This window comes from Lipophrys pholis (assembly GCF_963383615.2).
Source record: "Lipophrys pholis genome assembly, chromosome: 13".
Taxonomy (NCBI): domain Eukaryota; kingdom Metazoa; phylum Chordata; class Actinopteri; order Blenniiformes; family Blenniidae; genus Lipophrys; species Lipophrys pholis.
This window is the reverse complement of record NC_137632.1, coordinates 28739225-28764611: the sequence shown is the minus strand read 5'-3', so window position 1 is coordinate 28764611 and position 25387 is coordinate 28739225. Positions and strand designations below refer to the sequence as shown.

Here is a 25387-nt window from a genome sequence, read left to right as displayed (position 1 = left end):
CCACAGAGTCGTTCGTAACACCTGCAGGACCACAGAGTCGTTCGTAACACCTGCAGATTGTAGGTTATTGACCACGTCCTGTCCAGTTTCATCCTGAATGCTTCGGACCAGTAAGACAGAGAGCCATAATATCACACACATTCTAAAAATGTCAATATTTTTGCAAAAAAACAAATGATTACAACCAAAAATAACTCCGATCTCTGGATAAAAAACATTTGAATGAAACCTGCTGCACCATACAGTGAAATGTCCAGAAACCTGTTGCATTCTGGGTGTTTAGGGTTTAAAATAATCTTAACAGCTTTCATATCTTTCATGGCAGCATCAGTGAGATCCCAGCGTAGTGTCACTACTCTTAGGAAGTATATTAAGATATCAGGGTGTTTTTATTAATACTTTGACCATTTATTTTGGGCCACGGGCCTCATGTTGATCTACGTCCAGCAGGAAGTCTCTACTGGACCACAGCAGGAAAACCAGAGCACACAAACATTCCAATACCAGATTCTGGGCAACTTCAGTTGATCTGTTTCAGCACAGAGTTGGTTTTTTTGTGTATATTTAATCAGAAAACATGAAGAAACTTATGATTTGAATGAAAAATGAGTGAGATTTCAACATGAAGCCTCCTGGTGTTTTTTAATTAATGTTAGACTATTTTAATAATATAACAGCATAAACATAATCTAATCAATGTCATTAGTGATTATAGATCACACACAGAACTGAAAATAACTATACATCAATGGATTTCGGGAGACAAAACACTGAAATGGTCGATTCTAAATTAAAATATAATAAAGATGATAATTTAACCCTTTGGTGACAAATTAAAAATACATTATGAAAACCCAGCACACACATATACAAACACTATTCACGACTAATAATGAATGAAATAAATCACAATTCGTATGAATAAGAAAGAAACACGTCGTTCTGTCCAAACAGTGAGTTTACCTCTAAATTAAAGTGTACCTTGAAGTAAAGCAGCCCGTTGCCATGGAGACGGGAACACAGCTAGCCGTTAGCTCCACAGTTAGCATGCTCACAAAAGTTCACCGCAAACAAACAAAACGTTCCAAATTTCAGCATCTTGGTAAAGTAACGCGCAGACTTACCGTTCCGAAACTACTCCGAGACGACGTTACGCATTGAAACGAACCAGCAGGAAGAGTTTATAAAGCCTGAGACGTTAAAGTGTCGAAAAAAAATAAAGAGTTTGATAAACTACGGCAAGAGAGAGAGGAGAGCCGCAAGGAATCCTGGGAAATGTAGTTATGTCTTTAATCCGTATTGAGCTTAAAAACGTAAACGATTAAACGACACTACTCCTAATATTATTACTACTATAATATAAAATAAAATAAAATAAGAGAGTTAAAATACAAATAAAATATTCTAATTCATTTCAGAGTACTCGAATGAATAGATGGATGGAGGGTTGATGGATGGATGGATGGATGGATGGAGGGTTGATGGATGGATGGATGAATGGATGGATGATTGGTGGATGGATGATGAATGATGGATGGAGGGTTGGATGGAGTGAGAGTGAAGGTCTGAATGAGAGGATGAAACAGGAACCTGAAGAAGCAGTTAGAACAAAAACCCTCAACACACAAGAGGCTTTTCTTTAGTTTGAATTAGAAACATGAAAACAGACTTTCCTTCCAGCTTCATTCCTTCACTGCAGCAGAAACTGGTTCACCTTTATCTAATTAAACTACCAACGACAGTTTAACTGGTTGACCTTTAATTAAACTACCAACGACAGTTTAACTGGTTGACCTTTAATTAAACTACCAACGACAGTTTATGACACTGAGTGTCCACACTTCGCTCTACAGTGTTTTCTCTGGTCATGTGGTAGAACTTTGAGGAAGTGATGTGGTCGTCTACTTCCTGTTTCATCTTTAACCCACCAAACTTAGAAAAACCTTTCTTCAGTTACCTCCACCAGGATCCACCAGATCAGGATCCACCAGACCAGGATCCACCAGTCCAGGATCAGGATCACCAGACTAGGATCCACCAGACCAGGATCCACCAGTCCAGGATCAGGATCCACCGGACCAGAATGAGGACTCCACAAGACCAGGATCAGGATCCAGCAGACCAGACATCACCTTTGTTCTCTCTGGGGTGTCAATCGGTTTTTCTTCAAGTACTTCAGTTTTGTGTTATCTTGTGTTGTTTTATGTAGTTTTGTAGAATATCGTTGCTTTGTTTTGTTTTATATATTATTTTGCATCGTTAGTTTTGTTTCATATTATTTTATGTTGTTATACTGTGTAGTTTTGTATCAGCTGCAGTTATACCGAGTCCTGAATATACAAACGCAATATAAAATATAAAAACACATAAAATAAAATATATAAACACACACACACACACACACTAGAGAAAAGTTTCCACTGTGATCATGAGACTGACACTGATCCGGTACTGAAAGAGTAACTGTAACTAAAGATTACAAATAGTGCACTGTGAAACACAGCCACACAAAGGAGAAAAAAAGTACTTCAGTAGAAGTATTGCAGTATGAGCTCTGAGAAGTACTTTGAGTGAATGTACTGGTTGTTACACGTCGGGGGTCTAAGAAATACTTGGATACTTTCATTTAACAGCACTTTGTAGCAAAAGTAATACTTGTTATAGGTTGGTTGTGTAAGAAATACTAGGATACTTTGTTTTAGTAGTGTAAGAATTACTCTGATACTTCATTTCAACAGTACTTTCTAATAAAAGCGCATTATACTGGTTGGTGGAACAAATACTTGGATACTTTTTAAATGGTAATCCAGCAAAAGTACTACTTGTCAAAGGCAAGTGGTGTAAGAAATACTTTGTTACTTTAGTAGAAGTACTTCCTGTAGAGTAAAAATGCACTTTGAGAATGAATGAGAGGGAAAAAAAATAGAGTCTGGAGCTTGTTGTTGTTTTTGTCTTTTATTGAGTTGTTGGTCTGTTCATAGATTTAAAGAGATTATATACACACACATTAGTACCCCCCCCCACACACACACACACACACACACACACACACACACACACACACACACACACACACACACACACACACACACACACACACACACACACACACACACACACACACACACACACACACACACACACACACACACACACACACACACGAAGCTCAGTGTATTGATGCTACAGCAGACAGCGTACAAAAAGTGGTACAAACTTTACAAACTCCGTTCATGATTCTATCACCATAAAGATCCATGCAGTTACTCTGATTACAATAAGTTACTCATGGTTATGTAATTACTGTGTGTCTGTTGACACGGCCTCTCACACCGGCGGAAGTGGAAAGAAGACGCAGAGCGGGCGGCGGCGGCGGGCGAGTGGGCGGAGCTACGGCTCGCAGATGAGAGTCTCCACAACGACTCTGCTTCCAAAGTGACGAATCTTATGACAGTTCAGAGCTTCACGCTTCTGCATGCCTGAGGACCAGAGGACAGGGGTCAGGGGTCAGACAGGGGTCAGGGGTCAGACAGGGGTCAGGGGTCAGACAGGGGTCAGGGGTCAGACAGGGGTCAGAGGTCAGACAGGGGTCAGAGGTCAGACAGGGGTCAGGGGTCAGACAGGGGTCAGACAGGGGTCAGAACTTATTCACCAACAATAATCCGACACAGCAGGGTCAGAGATGTAGATTAGTATTTGAATGTTTCCCTCTCAGAAATGTGTGATGTTGCTGCTTGAAGTCAAAATAATTATTTTATCGACTGAAGAAATGCGACTTCAGAGGCGTCAGACTCGTTTCAGTTCGACCCGATTCCGGTAAAAAAGAGCCACGATAATCTTTAAGTTTAAAGTTTGTTTTGTTGTGGTTGCAGAGGATACGTGAGGAAAGAGTCTATAGTTTTACTAAATATTTTTATAATACTGCGAGAAATGATACAATCTCAGGACAAAAGTCACTTCTAACGAAACCTTCTGGTGCAAAACCCAGAGAACGGTCCAGAAGACGTCTCCTGCAGCTGCTGCATTCTGGGAGTTTTTACAAAATGTGTTGTTATTTAAAAGTTGAAATAGCAGCACGCAGTCAGTCTGGAGGACAGACTGTCTGTCAGGGTTATCTTTGTGGTCCGGCAGACCGGAGCGTCTGGTCCGGTTCTGGCCGGCGGCCTCATGTTGACCCCCCCAGTTCTTTCTGTTCCCCCCCTGCAGACCCTGCTGTTGTGAAGGTCTCACCGAGGATCCGGTCCCGGCGCTGCAGCTTGTATGTGTCTTTCCCGCGGCAGAGGTTGTAGATGAAGAAGCCGAGCTGGTCGACGTGCTCCAGGCGCTCCGTCACCACCATCTCCTCGTGGATCAGGTAGGACTGGGGCAGGTAGGTGCCGGCCTGGCGGGTGGAGGGGAGGGGAGGTGTTATTCTCTGTGACGGAGCTTTACAGGTCAGAATTCTGATGGAAACAGACGGTTTTCCTCCGATCCGACAAATAAAATCACATTTTTATTGAAGCTTCAAGCTGCAACAGCTCAGAAACAGTAAAGAGAGAAAAGTCGACATGTTTTAACCAAATTCAGCCAAATTTAACTTCTAGAAAGGAAATAAAGTCTTTTTATCCGTTAGAGGAGGAACGGTCGATTTGGTTGATTGGAGCCGCGAGTCGATATTAAAACCAACGGGTACATTGGAATACACACAAGGCGTCGTTATGAATAATCAGAACGTCTGTTCTATCAGACTATTTAAGAGAAGTCAGCAGGTATCAGTTAAACTGTGAGGTATTTGTGTAGAAGTATAGATACGATGATTTCTATCAAGTTGATTATACATTGAAACAGGTGTGATTTCTAAGTTTAGTTTATATTGAATGAATAAAAAGATCAGAAAAGAAAGAAAAGACAAATAATGTAGTTGTGGTATTAAACAGATTCAAGTCTGCTAATTGATTCATTCAACTACTAAAAAATATATTTTGTATGAAATCCTAGAGATGCACCGATACCACTTTCTTTAAAGTACCAGTACTTTAGCTGCCTACTCTCTAGGACCAGAGACCCGACAGTGGTATCGGTGCGTCCCCATAAAATCCTGAGGTGTAATGAAAATGTAAAGACTGTGTGAGACGGGGTGGGGGTGGGGGGCGGGGCTGGGGGTGGGGGGCGGGGGGTGGTGTCGGTGGCGGTGTGCAGTGGAGAAACAGTTTGCATCCAATCATGTGCAGGAGGAGAGTTTGCAGACGGCTGGTTGGTCCGACCTTGACGTTGTCCAGCAGCTCCAGCAGGTCTTTGGGCGGCATCACGATGGAGGTGTTGAGGGAGATGACGTAGCACTTGTTGAGGTTCAGGTCCAGGTAAGCAGTCAGCCTCTGGATGACGGAAACACCGAGACAGGAAGAAACTTCACCTTCACGTTTTCAGCCTCCGCTGACCGCCCGGGGTCAGCTCACTGATACACGTCTGACTGAAGGTGTAGAAGATGGAGAGACCGAGCGGCTCCAGAATAAAGAAATGGTTAAGAAATGAAGCTTCATTCTCTGACGGCCCCCGGCCCGGCTCCGCCTCCTCCTCGGTGGGGGCGGAGCCTCTGGGGACGCCGACTCACCCGCTGGAAGTCGTGGACGATGTCCGCCGGGTCTCCGTCCTCGAACTCGGGCACGGGGACGTTGATGAGCGCCACCTGCTCCCTCTCCAGCACCCGGATCCGCTCCTCCAGCTGCCGCAGGTGGAAGCCGTGAGGAAGCTCCACCTCCACCTGCACGGCGCCGTCACGTGGTCAGAACACCGAGAGGCACAGAGGAGAGAGTCTGAGCTCCACAGGCAGAGTGCATCATGGGTAAGGAAGTCCTAAACTGGATCAATCTAACTATTTTAACTAGAGGTAATTATTTTCAGGCTCCGTTAACGCGGCAAAGTTTCCAGAGAAAAACGTTTTAGCGTTTCCGTTTAAAGATGCATTTACAAAGAAACGTTTTGAAAACGACGTCCGTTTGTACGGAAACAGCAAGAATGACGTAGTTTTCCTCGGGGCCAGTAGTGGGCGCTGTTTTGTTTTTGGAGCCGCTCTGAAAAACTTGTTTTTTCTGTGGCTCCGAGCACCATAGTAGTATAACCACAAAACTCTACGACAGGTTACCGTAGTAGTATAACCAGAAAACTCTACGACAGGTTACCGTAGTAGTATAACCAGAAAACTCTACGACAGGTTACCGTAGTAGTATAACCAGAAAACTCTACGACAGGTTACCGTAGTAGTATAACCACAAAACTCTACGACAGGTTACCGTAGTAGTATAACCACAAAATTCTACGACAGGTTACTGTTGTAGTATAACCACAAAACTCTACGACAGGTTACCGTAGTAGTATAACCAACTCTACGACAGGTTACCGCTGTAGTATAACCAACTCTACGACAGGTTACCGTTGTAGTATAACCACAAAACTCTACGACAGGTTACCGTAGTAGTATAACCAACTCTACGACAGGTTACCGCTGTAGTATAACCAACTCTACGACAGGTTACCGTAGTAGTATAACCAACTCTACGACAGGTTACCGTTGTAGTATAACCACAAAACTCTACGAACGTTTTCAGTTTTCGCTTGAAAATGGCAACTCAAGTGAAAAGACAAAGAAAACACGTTTCTAAATGCAATAACTTTGAAAAATTTTAATAAAATACTTATCGTAATAGTAATAAATATGAACAAATATACATATATAATATATATATAAAAATAATAATAGTAAAATAAAGGGCTAAATTATGACGTAACCAGAAATACTGAGCTTTACCTTTTTTTTTTAATAATGAAAATATCTCCTTATAAACAAATGCTGTTACCAGCAGCTTCAGTTTCGTCCAAACATCTGCTCACATGTTTCAAAGTCTCCAGATTCATTCATCAGGGTTTGAGGAACATTAAGAATGAATGTTCAGAGACGAACAAGTTTTCTTTTACTATGTTGTAGTAATCAGCTTTAAAGACTCAAACATTCAGTGAGCAGCTTCATGAGCTTCATGAGGTTTTATGAGGGGAAACGGCTCCACCGTGCAGCTACAGCGGCAGTTAAAGGGTTAATAGAACGGACTAGAACCTGATCCATCAGGAACAGCAGTTATAGAGCGGCAGTCATACCTCCTCGTCCGGAACCATGAAGTCCTCCTCACGGTAGTTGAGGCCACAGACGTACACCTGACCGTCCTGTGGAGAACCAGAGAGGAAAAGATCAGATCAGCTGCTGAACTGCAAGAAAACATCCTGACGTTCTCTGGTCAGACGCAGAACGTGACAGTCTGTCAAGAGTTTAATCTTAAAGTTCCTCCACCAGAATCCAAATGAAACTAGGATCCAGTTCTAGTTGTCGACGTTCGTCTCTAATAAAAACTTCCTGAAGGAAGTTCCTCTTCACACTCAGACTAACTGGTATTTCCAGCATTTTATTTTGGCGGGACGTCCCCGGTTTGTTGACGTCTCAGCGTCACAGAACCTCCTGAAGGTTCCCGAGGCTTCGTGTCACAAGATCCCGTTTGTCCTCTGGATCTCTGCACATCTGGATTCTCTGAGGAAAAAGCTTCAGTTTCACTCCATCCAGACTTTCTCCAGGATTCAAGGCTCTTTCCTTGACAAAGTCTGGAGCTTTTTCAAATGTTGATGTTCTGGCTGGAGCTGCCGCCATCTTGGATATCCCACAATCCCTTGGGGCAGGTTTCCCAAGATGGCGTCAGTCAGGAACCATCAACAGTTTGATGGTTTGTCTGGAAACTTCTGGACTTTATTGTGAAGGATTGAGGAACCTGCAGGCTGGAATGAGAGGAGAGGTTCTGGTTTGGTTGGTTCTCTGGACAGAACCTCTCCTTTATGGAGGAACAAAGTTTGTTCTGCTGGAGGAACTTTAAACACGTCGTCAGGAAATGATCTTCAAACAGAGTCAGAGGGGATTTCCAGTGGAGAATACTTTTATGCGATAAGAGTTTTATCTCACAGCTTCATCTCAGACGGCTCGGAGGAGGAAAACCAGAACAACTCTAGATGTTCTCCTCAGTTCTTGTGTGATGATGTAACCAGACAAAGATGCTCTTTCAACACAATTCATTAAATAAAAACTGAGTTTTCCTTTAAAAATAACCAAAACAAACAAACCCAGAAAGTTTTTCTGGAGCAGCGACGGGAAACATTCCGGCCACGTCGTCCTTCAAAGATCATTTAACCAGTTCAAAGCATTTATTCCCAAAATACTTTAACATTAAAAACATTTTAAGGTAGAAATGATCAAACTTGCTTTTAGACTTAATTACCTGAGTTTACATCCATTTACGTTGGCTTTAATAATCTCCTCCACTGATGAATGTCTGTTTCCACGGCAACAACAAAAATGCTTAAGATGATGTAGCACCTGAAAAGTTTTGTTACCTGTTACCCGTTACCATGGAGACGGAGATGGGGACAGATCATTTTAAAAAAAAAGAGCATTTCCCCTGGTTCCATGGAGGTTCAGTCAGAGCGCTTTCAAAGAGTTGCACTTAAACCCGTTTCCATGGAGACAGAGCATTTTCAAAAACCTGCACCACTGTTGTGTAAACGGCGCCTGCGTGGACAATCTGCAGCCACGTCAGCGAGGAGCTTCACAAAGAAGCCACAATAAATAAATACACACTAGTAAGTCATAAATCAACTGCTTCTTGACGCAGAAGCAACAAATGAACGGTAACAAACTGAATCTGATGCGTTTCCTGCTGCAGGTTTTGTCCTCCTGATGAAATCCACCTGAGCAGGTGAGGTGAACCTGCTCCAACCTGTCCAGCTATGTGAAGTCTGCTTCCTCTTCGCTGCGTGTCCCAACAGGAGGATTGACGTGTGGCATTTTTTATTTTTTAAACGTCTGCCCCGGCCCCGGCCCTCCTCCCTGCACTCACCTCCTGGACGTAGTAGCGCAGCAGGTAGACTCCGCCCACCACCACTCCGGACAGCATGAGGGCCAGACCCAGGCACATGCACCAGCACCAGGCCCGGGACTGCTGACGGACCAGCAGCGCCGCCTCGGCATCCTGCGGCACCGGAGAGAGGAACACTGGTTTAGAGTCCCGTCACTGCGCCCGGCAAACAAACTTTATTCACACCCACAGTCTGACACAGCCCGACACAGTGTGACACAGTGTGACACAGTGTGACACAGTGTGACACAGCCCGACACAGTGTGACACAGTCCGACACAGTCCGACACAGTGTGACACAGTCCGACACAGTGTGACACAGTGTGACACAGTCCGACACAGTGTGACACAGTCCGACACAGTGTGACACAGCCCGACACAGTGTGACACAGCCCGACACAGTGTGACACAGCCCGACACAGTGTGACAGCGTGAAACACAACGAGCAGCAGAAAACATCTGGGTCAGTTTCCCTCTGAGTCCTGTGTTAACCATGCTGCTGTAGTGTTAGCATTAGCATTAGCATCAGCTGAGTGGTTAGCACTGTGGGCCAGTTTAATAAGTTACATCAGTTAGTGGGAGGAAGATGCTCTATAATCGGATGTTAGAGGAGGAAGATGCTCTATAATCTGACTTTAGAGGAGGAAGATGCTAATCAAGCGTACTAATGTTAATCACAGCTGATGTGGATAGAAGCTAATGCTACTTCCTGTTGAACGTCTTTCGTGATGTAAGGACGACTGCGTTAGTTCAGGATGATTAAATCTCATAAAACTATTAAACAAGAGTTGAGTGAACTGGTAACTGTTAAGATGAACGTTTTGGATAATGCTGAGTCAGGAAAGCGCCCCAGTAGCTAACTGCAGGAGTTGGCGGGCTCAGTGACCGCTGGGTATTTTAAAGGTGTTATTTACATGACAGTGATCAGTACCAAATAAAACATAATGTGTTTGAGCTCTGAGGAACTCTGTACTTCATTATTTCTGAGAAGTCGTGGTTTCACAGTGACGGACAGCACACAGCTGACCGGACTGAAACCTTCATTGAGAAGTGTCTCGTCTGGTCAGGAGCTCGGAGCAGCAAACTGAAGCCCAGTCGGCGTGTTTACATTTTCAGACGAGTCTCTGAACCGTCAACGAGTCCCAACAGGCCCATGATGAACACACACACACACACAGATTCACTGAGATCTAACTGTACATGCTGTTCCACAAACCACAACCAGGAAGTGACAGTTTCATAAAGCGGTGCCTTTAATAGTGAAAACATGTCAGAGCAAACCCTTTAGACCCGAGTGGATTCAATCTGTCCGGACGGGAGTTTGGTTTTACTGCAGTCTGCATGTTCCTCTTGGGTCGTGGCGGTGCCTACTGACCGCTCGGTTCTCACTGAGGAGGAAGTTTGTTGTGGTTGGCGGTCAGGAGAGAGTCTCCTCACGACGGATCAGCGCCGTCTTTGTTTGAGCTGAGTCAGCAGACCGCAAGACGACGCCCACAACAGACTAACCAGGGCGGCAGGGGGCGGGGTCACCCAGGTGAGACGAGCTACGGCACAATGTTGAACCACAGCAGTGAAATCTGCTCAGAACACAAGTCTTCATGCTCTGGATCCACTTCCTGCAGCTTTTTACTCTTTTTTTAAAGTCCAAAGCAACTTTTTTATCCAGCCAACCATCTTTCAAACACATTCTTATCTCACACCTCGAGGTGACAAATGTGACGCTTAAATGAGGTTGTTCATCAGTTTATTAACCAAACATGCATCATCGGCCTTTTTTAGAAAGAAAAACTCCGGAAGGTACAAACACCTCGAAACAAACATGAAGGATTCATTTCATCTTGGTCATTTATTTTTAGTGTTTGATACGGGGAGGGAACTTGACGACACAAAAGCTGCAGTCAAAGTGCTAAATGTCTAAAACTGTCTCAACTACAACCGATTCATGATCTGTCTTATCTTCATTCTGAAGGTTAAACGTGTGCTCGGCTCCAGACAAACTTTAGTTCGTGGAAAGTGTTGAATGAAAATTGCTTTTAGAACTGATTTCCACCCTGATCCAGGTGAATCGTTTAGGCTTTTTCATTTCAGAAGAGTTTCACGTTTACGCTGCAACATTTTAGAAACCATGTCTACAAGCAAGTGTGGCATCGGCGAAGATCTGCCCTCTACCGAGTGTCGCTCTAGTATTTTTAGTAATGAAAGCACACACACATGTGCAGCAGAGAACAATGGGCTCTAAACATTGGATTGTTGTCACAATGACTGTCAAAATAAAAGTACCAGTCCAGGAGAATATGGACTGGGAGTCGTGACACCGCGGAGGAACCTTTGTTCTGATTGGCTCTACTGAGCATGTGCAGAACTATTAGTTACTATGGTGACCAGGACCGGCAGCAGCGTTACCACCGTCGACAAGGAGAAGAAACCCGGGCGGTTTTTAAAGAATTGTGTTTTCAGGGACTCTGAGCACCGTTGTTGTTGTAACCAAACCCCAAAACGGTACGAAGGTTTTACGTTTTCACTTGGAAACGTCGTGTAAACGTGGCCTGAGTTCTGCAGTTGGCAGAGTTGTGGACTGTGACTTTCATGCGGCAGCTTCCTGTCTGGCCCGGTCTCCTCGGTACAAACACTCACTTTGTCTGCAGAGCCAAACTCTGATAGAAACACCAGAACCGGGACTCTCCGAAGGGAAACCCGCGGCCTCTTTGGTGCTGGTCTAGGACTTCTTCACGTCTCCGTTCCCTGTCTTTCCATCAGTGTGGAACTGAAGTCCTATTCTTGGATTGTTTGGTTTAGTGGTCTTCCAGTGGAGGTTTTAATGGGATCAGCCTGCAGTTACCCGAGAGCGGCTCGTGTTTCCGTCTCTGTGGAGACAGGTGAGTATCGGTTTTCCCGACTGGCTCGTGTTCGCAGGTGAAACTCCATTCCTGCGTCTGTGACGCCGACCTCGGGGTTTGGTTAGAGAACAAAGAGACACTGAGGACTATCAGACACAAGATCTGAGCAAACTGGCCCAGCATGTAGGGAAAAATAAAATAGCTAAAAAAAATAAAAATGCAGAAATACCCTGTGATGACGAGATAGTTGTTTTATGGTCACTTCCGATGTAAGATTGGCCGGTGGTTTCACTAAAAAGCCTCAGATCTTAATCACGCCTCTTAATCAACTGAAATGTGCTGCTCAGTTTAATCTGCCAGCTCTGTTTCCTGACGTAGGTCCTGGTGGATTTCAGGGAGGCTGCAATGCTATTCATGACAAAGCCTATTAGGGTCTCTGCTGGTGCACAGTCTTTATTTTCACTGTGTCTTCACAGACTAATGAATCCAGACTGTATGTAATCTACAGACCACGAGTCATATTAGAACAGAATGCTCTGCGTGCATAGGGGGGAAGTTGTGTGTGTGTGTGTGTGTGTGTGTGTGTGTGTGTGTGTGTGTGTGTGTGTGTGTGTGTGTGGCTCTGCAGGTATTGAGCTGGACTGTTAATCCCGCTCTTCTTCAGTCGTCGGCAGCTAAAGCTCTCTGGCTGAGTCTCCATCGGACTGATTACACTGTAATCCTCTGCGGGCGGCCCACGGGCCTGAGACGGCCATCGGACAGCAGCGAAGTCTCATTAGCATGTGAGGGACAACAGGGTTTCCTCAAAACACAGCCGGGAAAAGCGACTACTTCACCGCGGACGCATTCTGCAAAGAGGAACCCGAAGCCCAAAGAGGAAGTGTTGATCAACGGCAACGTAAAGGACAAAGGAGCCTGTGTGCGGATCACATTCCTGATTTCACTAATACAGTTGCAGGGAGCTCGGCAGCTCTGTTGTTGAGCTCCTGTCTCTTCCTATTGTGCTCATTCTACTGGTTTCTTAGAGTTGGATCTGGACAAACTCCGCCCCAAAAGCCCTGGTCTACAGTTCAACAAGCATCCGCCAAGAAAAACAAACCTACCAATCAGCAAAGACATTAAAAATATTGATGAAATCATGTGCAGGTTTATTGGACCTATGGAGTCAGGATTAAATTAATCTGGCAGTATTTGCCGATGCAACAATCTGCAGTCATCTGGCAACCAAATATAGATCGTCACCTTTTTCATGTACATTATTAAAATGTGCCCTCCAAAGCAGCAATATGGGCGAGAACTTTCTCTCCAGAAATCCATCTTTCACATTGTTTTATCAAGCTTGAGTCGATCCCAGCTAATTGTGAGTCAGGTTTTGTTAAACATAGTCACATTTAGAACAACCAGTTCACATCGAATACGTGTTTTAAACCAGGAATGATTGTACGGCCGGGCGATTTGGCCTTTTTTTAAAGAAAAATTCAAATTCTGACTGGACGTTTTTACTCAATACACTTAAAAAGGACTGCAGACAGCAGATATATTGTCAAAAATGCAACTTTATTGCTGTGATTGTCCTCAGACATAATATCCATATCAACAATCCCGAAGTAAAAAGTAAACGAGGCTCCGTTGTTCAACAAATTCAAGCTTTAACAGTTTAAGCAAAATGTAACAGCAACTAGGGAAACCCACGAGGAATGGTAGAACGGAACGCCAAAAAGGTCAGAAAACTCTGTGGGGAATAAAACGAGAATTTGCAAAATAAAAATAGTTTTTAGCTACAAATTGGCCAGATGGATTTCTTGCTCTATCTTATTCTGAGACGAGTGTCTGCGTTTCACCTCTCAGCTCCCAGGGTGAAATAAGACATTGTGAAGAAAACAAACCACATCTGTCTGTCCTGTGTCGAGGTCAAATTATATCTTGTGCTTATACTCTCATGATGGACAATGTGAACCTAACTGCCTTGGAACTCTCTTCACAGCAACCAATGGGCTTCGCTAACTAAAGACTTCCATCTTGGAGTTACGAAGGTTTCAACCAACACCTCTCCGTGTTGACGACTGACCATCTGCCAAAGCGTCAGGCGCAACACCAACAAATAACAGCTCTCCAGTCAACATAGAACAGTGGCCGAGGCCCCAGAGGCTCGAACGTTCTCTACTTCTTGTTGTTTTTCTTAAAAGCAAAACTTTGAACCCGTTGCCACTTCCTGTTCGTCAGCAGGAAGGCAGCGTCCTTCCTCAGGAAGTGGAGCAGCATCAGCGTTTCCATGGTGACAGAGAGGACGAGGGCGAGAAAAGCTGGGACCCTCAGCAGTGTCCAGCGCTCCTTTCTATTTCTCTCATGGTGCGACAGACAAACTGACGTTCACAAGATGCACTGAAATGCTGAAAAGCTTCTATTCCCACTTCTCAGGCCTGGAGCAGTAAAACAGTTTAGTTAAAAGTTAAACTTTATTACAAACGTGCAAAACTCATGAAAACGTCACCATGCGCAGCCTGAACAGATTTAACCGAGTCGGGGTTTTGTAACTTGATTTTCTCTGTCAGACAGGTGGAAGATAATCCCCATTAACAAAGTACTCCGTAAGGACAGAATCGGTTGTATTTTGGGGTTTTTAAATCCCCTAAAAATACCCATTAAGCTCCTCTGACTATCAAGATAAGACAACCTGCAGCCACAGTAGGAGAGATTTCAACGTCTGCTCAGTCGAAGCAGACAAGCTCACGTTTTTATAAAAAACTGCTGATCTGCAGTTTAACGTTTGGTCTTTCACTTCCTGGTTTTAAATTCACACTGACATGTTAGCAGGTCATTTCAGCGCTGAGTGTTCTGAGGTGGAACCTCCATGGATTCAACTTGTTTTTCATGCACATCCCACGGATCGGATTGAGGTGTTGGAAATCAACATGTTCTTCAAAAGTGAGACCAGTCTGCCTGCTTCTATGGTTCTGTAGTCTAGTTCTAATGCTGACTAACCACTGCTGGTGCCCCTCGGTGGTGGACAGAGGCCAGCGTGTTGCAGCGCTGGAGCCTAACATAACAAACTGACAGTTTTCAGTCAGAACCAGCAGAACTCGTGTGATGGCTCGGCCTTCACCCCCACCCCTCCATCACTGGTTCTCCTTCCCTGAACCACTTTAGAGAGAAACTGACCACTGCAGACCAAGAAGGAGCTTTGGACACGACCCAGATCCTCACAATCGTCCCTTTTCAGATTTCTAACATCAACTTTTCACAACAGTTAGAGCCGGATCGGACCATCCCGGACCATTTTCTCGTGAAGCTGCCAGAGGTTCAGGCCCGGTTTACACGGCAGCGTTTCAAGTAAAAAAAACAAAACATGTTTTTTGCGTTTTGATTTCAGAAAAGTTTAGATTATGCAGCAGTGTTTTGAAAACAGTTTTCACTTTGACAGCAAATTCTGACGTCTGAGTCTGTTGTGGAACACGCCACTTCTTTTAGTCATCTGAAACCTATTTAGTCTTAGTCTAGATCTAGTCGACTCAATCCAAAGTGGACTTAGTTAACTAAATGTTTCTCCAGAATATCAGGTCAATGAAATATCCATCAGTCTGTACAGAATGGTATTCAAGTTTCAATATTTATTTTATTATTCCTCATAGTTTTAGTCGACGAATCTAACACTGTTTGAAAACGATGTTTGTTTTCAGGAGATGGCAGAGACGTTAATTACAACGCAGTTAACAAGTTGGGCCACTAGTTGGTGCTGTTGTTAGTTTTAGTATCGAAAGCACACACACACACACACACACACACACACACACACACACACAGCAGAGAACAAAGAGCTGGGAGAACACGGAGATTCTCGTGGACAGACAACCAAGTTGGATTATCATCATGGTGACTGTCAAAATAAAACCACCAAGTTATGAGTCATGACACCACAGAAGAAACTTTGTTCTGATTGGCTCTACTGAGCATGTGCAGAAGAACTAGTAACTACGACGGTGGTGCGAAGGACCAGGAGCAGCGTTTCAGTCGTCTCCATGGAGACGCGTCATTTCCAGGAAGTTGCGTTTCCCCGTCTACACGAAGACAGAGTCGCAGTGTTTTTGAAAAGTTTTGATTTCAAGGGATCCGAGTAACGTTGTCACATAAACTGACACCCAGAACGACACGAAACTTGCGTTTCCAATTGAAGAGTAGCTGTTCTCTGTCAGAATGCCCTGAGGTGGTTTTTGGTGCCATATTAATGAAACATAATCAAACTTGAGGACAAAATGTTCAACTGCGGCCTGAAACAGCCTGAAACAGACGAAGCCCGGGACCTTGCGTGTGTCACACAGGTGTAAAGCATGCAAACACGCAGTGGAGTGTGGATTTCAGCTCTCTGGAGACGAGTTAAATCTTAAAAAGAGATCCGCCCGTCTGTTGGCCTGCAGACACTTCCTGTGAGGGCCTGAATCGAAAGCAGAGCGGCTTCTCTCACGACGGGGTGGAGGCTGCGACTTTATCTGGCCAGACTTTACCCTCAGAAATGTGACACATCTCGGCTGTCAGCGTTTGGAAGGAGTCCCTTTCAGCAGCTGAAACCTGGAACTAGTTAGTCTGCAGAGCTCGAGGTTTCATCTGCAGCTCAAACTGTCAACACCCTCTTTCACACACGTCGTGTGAAATTCACAGCGAAGCCGCCGAGACGTTCGGCGGCGGTCGTTGAGAGCGAGCACAAACTCCAGAGTCCGACACGCAGAGACGTATTCTGAGTACAAACCTGCACCTGTATTACATAAAGGTCCAGACAGGCAGGTTGAACAGCCAGGAAGCAACAAGCTGCTTTTTATCTGAAACTACCAGCATGTCAGACCTGCTGAGGGACGCAACACGTGACTCCGCTTCCTGCTGCGAGCCCAAAACATTTGCATGTGGCGAGAAGCAACTTTCTCTTTGTGAATGTGATGCACTTCACAAAAGGACGGAACATATCTCCTTTCAACGGGAGTTCTTTGAAAAATTTACTTCACAATAAAACAGGTGAGCTCGAAGGATCAAAGTCATTTAGGAAGGAAACTGGTTAATAAGCAGAATATCAACCAAAGAAGAAGAAACTCTGGATGTTAATGTTTATTTTCAAGTTATTGTCTGTTTGAACATGAACATTTTAAATCGGGGGATTCAAACTCACGTTCGTTCTTCCCAATTTCACCCCGAGTGTCGGACCGGTAAAATAATAACATTTAAATTCAAACTTCAAAGTTTTTCTTTGCTGTGAGAGCAAACGTGATAAAAAGGTTTTCACAAATAATTACCACCACAAAAGACTCCAATCTCTACATGAAGACCATTTTAATGAACCTTTATGGTCCAAAACACAGTGGAATGTGTTGTTGGGTCCAAAACTAATAAAAAAGCCAGTTAAAAAAAATCTGTTTTCTTTGAAATTTGTCCTATTTGTTTGGTGGTTTGGTCCAATTGGAGCCTCTTATGATCCGGTTTCGGCCCACGGGCCTCATGTTTGACATGTTATAAAGAGCTTGTTAACAAAAAAACTGGATAAAACTTTTTGGCTCATTTGTTCTTATTGCAATACCATTATAATACATTTGTCCAATTTGCTTGTAAGAATGTGATTCATGGTGTTGATTCAAGGAAATGCTGTGATTAACTGTAATTATGAGTTTCACAGCTGGACACAGCTGACAAGTACAAAGAAAGAGAACGTTTAAACTTTCTGCTGATCTATGCCTGTACTTTATCTGGTGAATCTGAGTCTGCTTTATAATCTAGGTCAGAGTGGATCCCTCGGGAGCTGGTTCTGGCCCACGGCCCGCATGTTTGAGCAACGTCAAAACACAAAGTTAGTCATTAACTGACAGAGGTATTTAGAAGAAGAGCATTAATGGACGATTACACAATCAATTCACATCGACCTCAAATAAAAAGAAAAGAATAGTTTGAGACGAGATACTGTTTGCATGTTTCTTTCCCGTTTTCTCTGATTAAAGTGTAATTATTTCAGTGTGGAATGCGTTCAAACGGAGTGCTTTTCCCCTCTCACACACTTTCTACTTTCTCTCTTCTGTGTCGTTGACGCAGTTTTACACTCCAACATCAGGAAGGGGAAAACGTAGAAAAGTTCAACCAGTTCAGCTATTTGGAATAAATCATGTTGACAGGAAAACAGCAGAAGTCTGAAAACAGGACTACTCAGTTCATCCAGCTTTCATACAGACACTGAAGAAGCCTTGTCTTCTGTTCATATAGGAAGCGGATATGTTGAGTTTATATAAACGTGTGGTCATTTTGTGTGTTTGCATCGAGTGACGTGACACAAAGTCAGAAAATTCATTTCAATCTGCAATAAACCGCGTGCAAATATTTGATCTTGAATAATTACAGCTTGTGGGATATCACATGACTTTAATAAAGTGTCTTTCGTTTGTAGTTTCTGCACAACGATGACAGAAATGAGTGGAAACCAGCCTGATAATGGGATTTTCTCCTCAGACAGAGATTATAATCTAGTATATCCAGTCTTTAGGGACGAAGTCTAACCTTCATGACCGGTTTGGTTTGTTTATTTTTCCACTCCCGTATTACTGTGGCCTTTCTATTGAATGTGCTGCTCATACAAGTCACACTTTAACATCCTGATCTGGAAAAAACAACAAAAACCTGGAAAGTCAGAAAAATACCTATGTTAGCAGAAACATCAACGTTTATAATCCCAGAAATAACTCACTGAGGATTAATCGGACTTTATTAACGGAGGATTAAGGTGTAATATTCACCACGTACAAAAACAACGCTAATGTTATAAAAAGAGAATTTTGCATTCATTTTGCAAAGATAAAAAGAGCAAAGTGAGGAGGCTAAATTTAAATGTTAACTTCTTATAAACACGAGAAAAGTCTATTTCTTCTGTGCAAACACTTGAAAGCACAGTATGATATAAGAAAAGACCATATTTGATCTACTTCGTGTATTTAAATCTGTTATTCAGCAGTTTTCGTTCCTCCGAGGAGAGTTAACGTTCAGCTCAGTTAGCATCAGTTAGCATCAGTTAGCCATTTTCTACTCACTTTGTCCTCTTCGGGAATCAGACTTTCTGCGTCCTTTTTAGCGTCTTTCTGCGCCAGAGCGGCGTTAAAAGACACTTTAACCATCTTGGGACGAACGTGAAGCAGCTCCGACAGGTGAAAAATCACGGTGAAATGGACGTGAAGTGAAATAAAAACAGGAATAAAAAGTCGCTCCGGAGTGAATCGGTGAAGAAGCGTCTCTTTCTCTCTGGACGAGACTGATAACCTGAGGGGACATTTCCGGGCATACTTCAAAATAAGAGTGGACAAACTTCCGGTGTAAAATTAAAAGCGCAGTTCTGTCAGCTGTCGACTTACGGGTGTATACTTTATTGTGTAATAAAAAAAAAGTAAAAAAAAATGGATGACTGGATAGATAGATAGATAGATAGATAGATAGATAGACAGATAGATAGATAGATAGATAGATAGATAGATAGATAGATAGATAGATAGATAGATAGATAGATAGATAGATAGATAGACAGATAGATAGATAGATAGATAGATAGATAGATAGATAGATAGATAGATAGATAGATAGACAGATAGATAGATAGACAGATAGATAGATAGATAGATAGATAGATAGATAGATAGATAGATAGATAGATAGATAGATAGATAGATAGATAGATAGATAGATAGATAGATAGATAGATAGATAGATAGATAGATAGATAGACAGATAGATAGATAGATAGATAGATAGATAGATAGATAGATAGATAGATAGATAGATAGATAGATAGATAGATAGATAGATAGATAGATAGATAGATAGATAGACAGATAGATAGACAGATAGATAGACAGATAGATAGATAGATAGATAGATAGATAGATAGATAGATAGATAGATAGATAGATAGATAGATAGATAGATAGGTATTGGCGGATGTTGTCGCAAATTTTTCAGTATATACCCTCATACATCAAAATGGTTTTGGGAAATAGAAACAGAAGAAGGAGAAGTACACGCAGGGAGTGAAAAGAAAAGGAGAAAGGAGGAGTAGAGAGAGAAGTGGGAGAATAGGAAGAAAAAGAGAAGTGAGAAAAAGTGGACAAAAGGGAAAGAGTGAGAGGAAGAAGAAGGGAAAATGTGCAATTACACAATGTTAGTAATTTACTGACGGAGGTGTTTTAAAGGAGAGTAGTAAAGGTCAATAAATTCACATCTATCTTTAATAAAAACCAACGAATTGTATGAGATTAGATACTTTTTGGTTGTTTATTTGCCGTTTTATCTAATAGGAGTGTAATTATTTCAGTGTACAATGCATTAAAACCGACAGTGGTTTTCCCCTCTCACACTTTCTACTTTCTTTTCTGTGTCATTGACGCAATTTTGCAAATAAATATATGAAATACTTCATAGAACACATTTGTGATTTACTCGCAGATTGACTAGAATTAGATTTTTTTATTCATGTTTTTGTAGTACACACCCTCCACCAGCAGGAGGCGGCGTCTCCACACTAGGGCTTCCACTTCCGGTGCTGAGCGGAAGTGGAGAGAAAAGAAAAAGCATGGCGGCGGTGTCGGAGAAGCCCACCAAAGAGCGGCTCCTGTCTGTCCTGGACGACCTGGAGGTTTTATCGAGGTACTGTTTGGCTCATCCCGTCCGATTTTTAATTCAGTTAAAGAAGCTTATTGTTGGTGTTATTTTAAATCTGCAGAGAGTTTGTTTTTAGGTACTCAAAACCTGCCAGACTCCGGGCAGAGAGGAAACCTGGGCTTCAATTCAAAGAGAAAACACACGAGAAATGAGTCTAAACAACGAAAAATGATATTTTAAGTTAATATTGTACTGGGGGATCTTCTAAATTAAGAGGTTTCATTTAACTGTGTTTGAAAACGATGCTGCTTTAGGTATGCGAACGTCCTAAAATGCGTCAAGTGCGTATAATCTGGATATTTAAACTAAATCAAGCTACAGAATGAGCTTACAGTTGTATAAATATAAACACAAAGGCATGCAAAACGCTGAAAAACTTAATTACAAACTAAGTGATGAGTAAAGCTTGCATAACAATCAAAAGTGGAAATTCGGGTCCAACAGAGAGACAGGAAAAAACAACATGAAAATGAGCCAAGAATATTGAAAAAACAAACAGTCAAATACAGACAAAGTGAAGAACAATTCAATACCAACAGCTACATGCAAAAACCTCAAATAGACCATTAGATGAGAAAATAAACCACAGACATGCAAATCCAGGAAATGTTATTTCAAGTAGTTAGTGTACTGGAGGAGCGTCCAGATTAAAATGTTTAATTTCAATGTTTTACTTTTACGTCTCCGTGATCTAATGTTTTGTGTTTGTACTTCAGGGAGCTGATCGAGATGTTGGCTTTGTCCAGGAGTCAGAAGCTACCACAGCCAGGAGAGGACACACAGGTCTCACACACGCACACACACACACACACACACACACACACACACACACACACACACACACACACACACACACACACACACACACACACACACACACACACATTTATTGGTCATTTTCTGTTGTAATTCTTTGGTTTTTGTAAAAAAAAGAAAGCGTATTGACATTTTTCTCATCTGCGTTTCAACAAGCTAAAATGTCCTAAGTTTAAACTTATTTTGGCACTATTCTTCGCTGTGTTTGACACCCCTGGTTTAGTTTTTAATCTTCGCTGGTCAGCTCGAGTATTCCAGTTTATTTCATTTTTTTTTTTTAATCTAGTGAGAGACGTGCCCATAACCATGACCTCTTACAATCCAAGCAAAGTATTTCATTTTCATTTGATTGTGGCGGATCGGTTGGAGGTCTGTTGTGCAGTGTGTCAGTGAACCTCTGTGTGTGTGTGTGTAGATCCTGGAGCTGCTGGTGCAGAGGGACCGGGAGTTCCAGGACCTGATGCAGGAGGCCCAGCAGCAGGGGAAGGTCCACCAGGAGATGCAGCAGCTGGAGAAGGAGGTGGAGAAGCGGGACAGTGACATCCAGCAGCTGCAGAAGCAGCTGAAGGAGGCCGAGCACATCCTGGTGGGTCTCTACACTCGTCTCTCTCTCTCTCTCTCTCTCTCTCTCTCTCTCTCTCTCTCTCTCTCTCCCCCCCCCCCCCCTCCCCACTCCCCCCCCCCCCCCCCCCCCCCCCCCCCCCCCCCCCCCACCCCCCCCCCCCCCCCCCCCTCCTCACCCTCTCTCTCTCTTTCAGGCCACTGCCGTCTATCAGGCCAAAGAGAAACTCAAATCCATCGACAAGGCCAGGAAAGGTGAGTCACGGCTCCCTCATCTTCTCCTCCACCATTTCTTTCTCTCTTCTCACATTCTTCACCTTCTTCTGAGTCCTTCCACCTCCCTCTTCTTCATTCTTTCTTTACGCTCTCCCTCCTATTTCCCTACTTTTCCTCCTTTCTTTCACGTCTTCTCATCCTCCTCAGATTTTTTGATTCCTTCTCCCTCTGTCATCATCTCCCACTTCTTTTTTCTCTTTTCCCTTTTTCTCCTTCCTGTTCTTCATCCTGCTTTACTTCTCTTCCTTCTCCTCTTTCTTTCCTGTTCATCATCTCCTCTCTTCTTTCACTTCTTTCATCTTCCCTTCTGTTTTCTGATCTTTTCTTCTGTGATTTTCTTCTTTTTAAATTTACTCCTCATTTTCTCTTCTTTTTCCTCTCACTCTTTCCCTTTTGTCCCCTTTTTCTTTCTTCTCATTTCTCTTCCTATTCTCCCACTTCTCTCGACTCCTCCTTTCTCTCCCTCTGTCACAGAAGAGGAGGTGAAGAAGGAGCTTTACCTTCTCCTCTTTTCCCTTCTTCATTGTCTTCACCTTCTTTCTCTCTCTGCCTTTTTCACCATCTTCTACTCCTCATTTCTTCCACACTGTTCTACTTTCTTTTCTTTCTCTCCCCAATTCTCTCTTTCTTCTCCTCTTTCTTCACCTTCTTCTCTTTAATCATTTTCTTCTGCTCCTCCATTTTGCTCCATGATTGTCTTGTTTTCTCTTCCGCTGTCTTCCTCTTCTCCTTCTCCTTCTCCATGTCCTTAGTTCTCCTTTTCTATATCTTCTCTTCATCCTGCTTGTTTCCCTCCTTGTTGTCTTCTTTTTCATCTTCCTCCATCCTTTCTTTTTTGTCATTCTACTCCCTTTCCTCCTCCATGTTTTTCATCCTCCCTTCCTTCCTTCCTTCCTTCCATCCTCTTCTTGCATTTGTTTTTTTCGTTACTCCATGTTCTCTCTGTCCTCATCTTCCTGTCCTGTTTCATCCTGGAGTAGTTACCACTCCTCTTCCTCCTTGTCCTCCTCTTTACTCCACCTTCTTCCTCTCTCTCAGGCCGCTCACTCATTTTTTTTAACTTCCTCTTTGCAGGAAGCATTTCCTCGGAGGAGATCATCAAATACGCTCACAGGATCAGTGCCAGTAACGCCGTGTGTGCTCCTCTCAACTGGGTCCCCGGTACGAATCCCTTACCTCCTCCTCCTCCTCGCCTCCTCCTCCTCCTCTCCTCCTCTCTAACCTCCCTCTATCTCCTGCCACCAGGCGACCCTCGCAGACCTTACCCCACAGACCTGGAGATGCGCAGCGGGATGTTGGGTCACATGGCCAACCTGCCCACCAACGGCGTGAACGGACACCTGCCGGGAGACGCGCTGGCTGCTGGCAGGCTGCCAGGTAACCCAGACAACCTCTCCCCCTCACGGAGCCATGGGATCATTTATCATCCCAAATATCACCTTCGACTTTCAGCAACAGTCCAGTTCAGGATAGAAGTTGTGAAATGTGTCTGATTTTGTTCAGTTTTACACTTTCTGAGACAATAATGGTGAAACGTGATTTTCAGGGTTTCGTTTGAGCCTCAGTGGCGAATGAATGAACGACTTTAAGTTTAAATCCAAAGTTTGACTGAAATGTTTGAGTTGATGTGAAACTCACAGGGTTGAGATCCTGATGCGCCATCAGAAAATCATTTATATATCTATATATATATAGATATATATTATTAAATGACCTAATCCAGCTTATTTCAGACTCACAAAGTGAGTTAATGTGAGAAGTGGAGCTCAGTGTCTCACCCCCCCCCTGTCCCCCCCCAGATGTGCTCACCCCCCACTACCCACCGTCGGATGTGTCAGTGGGCATGCTGCCCCCCCACCACGGCAACGACTTTGGCCTGGAGCCCCCGGGTCACAACAAGGAGAACGAGGACGACGTGGAGGCCATGTCCACAGACTCCTCCAGCAGCAGCAGCGATTCCGACTGAGTGTGAGTGTGTGAGTGTGTGAGTGTGTGAGTGTGTGAGTGTGTGAGTGTGTGAGTGTGTGAGTGTGTGAGTGTGTGAGTGTGTGAGTGTGTGAGTGTGTGGGATCACCTGGTGCAACGTGCAAGCAGATAACCTAAACTCTGAGACATTTCACTTCATTTAAAGGTACAGGTCAGAGGTCAAGCAGACTGATGTTACAGATGTTTGATCATTATGAAGACGAACATGAAAAATACTTTCACACTGAAACGACTGGATGTTGTTTGATTAGAATTAATGAACCTGTGAACGGAAACAGACAATTTTGGTAAAACTTTGGTGAATCTTAAGTAAAATGTGTGATGTCTCAATTTTGGATAAATCTGTTCTAAAATCTAAACGTTTAGTTTTCTTTCCGGCTGCTCTGATGACTGCTCGTTCGTGGGGTAAATCCACATTCTATTTTTAGAGTGTAATTGTGCATATTTATGGGTTTATTGGCAAGTTTACATTCAAACAGGACCAGGACAGTTCATGGAAATTAACACATTCATTTCACAAAGACAGAAGAATCGTCAAAAAATCCCTCTAATCTGCAGAATTATTCCTCTCCTCGTGATCCTAGTTTGTGTGACACTTACAGATATTTGTAAAATGATGTGAGCGGTTTGTTTTGACCATATAAGATAATATGTAGATATGCTTGTACATACATGGTCTTGAAAATAAATACTTTTTTGCTTCAGACTGCCTGGTTGCAGAGTTTGTCCTTGACTCGCTGGATCACGTGGAAAACTCTTTCTATTTTAGACACAGTGTCGGTGAAATGTTTTGATACACACTGAAAATCTAAACTATCTGTTCTTTTACAATTTCAAAGTTTGGGAGTGGTTAGTTTGTGCGAGTATGACCCATTGCCTACATATTTATTTGAAAAAACAAAACTTTTTGAAAACAGAATATAATTATTTTCTAGATTGGTATCCCCTCCATGTATAGACTGTGAGCTTTAACATGATTTTTCATGGTTTTACCTCTAAAACATTTCTTGTTTTAGGTTAAAGTTCACAGTGAGGCTAAAATTACATCGAGTGAAGGCCTGGGCAGTGCTGCCTTCAGGAACGCCTTGTAAATTAGGCAATTTTTGAAATGATTGCCATAAACAGATTCAGATTTTTGTATTGTGGTGTAATCATGCATTTTGATTTTAATTATATGTGCAGACAGTCACGTTTTAACATACGTGAACGTCACACGTTAATAAATCGTGTACAGCGGATGACTGAGTGCTTGTTTAGATATGGTGCTTTAATGATTTCCTGTGGTCAGTGAATGGATCACAGCGGACAGCACACCCTTTG

At 43.1% G+C, this 25387-nt stretch overlaps 2 protein-coding genes across 2 annotated transcripts; one reads left to right on the top strand and one right to left on the bottom strand.

The window, feature by feature from the left end:
• Positions 1–2923: 2923 nt before the first annotated feature.
• On the bottom strand, positions 2924–19068 carry itm2bb (integral membrane protein 2Bb). Its single transcript, XM_080478587.1, has 7 exons — positions 18811–19068; positions 8907–9038; positions 7129–7194; positions 5591–5740; positions 5244–5354; positions 4231–4381; positions 2924–3479 (listed from the first exon to the last, which is right to left on the bottom strand). The coding sequence occupies exons 1-7, from the start codon at positions 18892–18894 to the stop codon at positions 3391–3393; spliced, it is 783 nt and encodes a 260-aa protein (XP_080334713.1). The 5' UTR covers positions 18895–19068; the 3' UTR covers positions 2924–3390.
• Positions 19069–20314: 1246 nt separating this feature from the next.
• med4 (mediator complex subunit 4) lies at positions 20315–25303 on the top strand. Its single transcript, XM_080478014.1, has 7 exons — positions 20315–20413; positions 21145–21211; positions 21660–21830; positions 22003–22060; positions 23156–23242; positions 23327–23458; positions 23881–25303. Exons 1-7 carry the CDS (start codon positions 20340–20342, stop codon positions 24045–24047), a joined length of 756 nt encoding a protein of 251 aa, XP_080334140.1. The 5' UTR covers positions 20315–20339; the 3' UTR covers positions 24048–25303.
• Positions 25304–25387: the final 84 nt, after the last annotated feature.

Excerpts from the sequence above, each read along its gene's own strand:
- itm2bb (XM_080478587.1), bottom strand. The coding sequence starts at position 18,894 with ATGGTTAAAGTGTCTTTTAACGCCGCTCTGGCGCAGAAAGACGCTAAA. Across the intron at positions 9,039-18,810 it reads TGATTCCCGAAGAGGACAAA|GATGCCGAGGCGGCGCTGCT; the intron begins GTGAGTAGAAAA and ends CCGGTGCCGCAG. Across the intron at positions 4,382-5,243 it reads AGCTGCTGGACAACGTCAAG|GCCGGCACCTACCTGCCCCA; the intron begins GTCGGACCAACC and ends TCCACCCGCCAG.
- med4 (XM_080478014.1), top strand. The coding sequence starts at position 20,340 with ATGGCGGCGGTGTCGGAGAAGCCCACCAAAGAGCGGCTCCTGTCTGTC. Across the intron at positions 20,414-21,144 it reads GACCTGGAGGTTTTATCGAG|GGAGCTGATCGAGATGTTGG; the intron begins GTACTGTTTGGC and ends TTTGTACTTCAG. Across the intron at positions 21,831-22,002 it reads AGGAGGCCGAGCACATCCTG|GCCACTGCCGTCTATCAGGC; the intron begins GTGGGTCTCTAC and ends TCTCTCTTTCAG.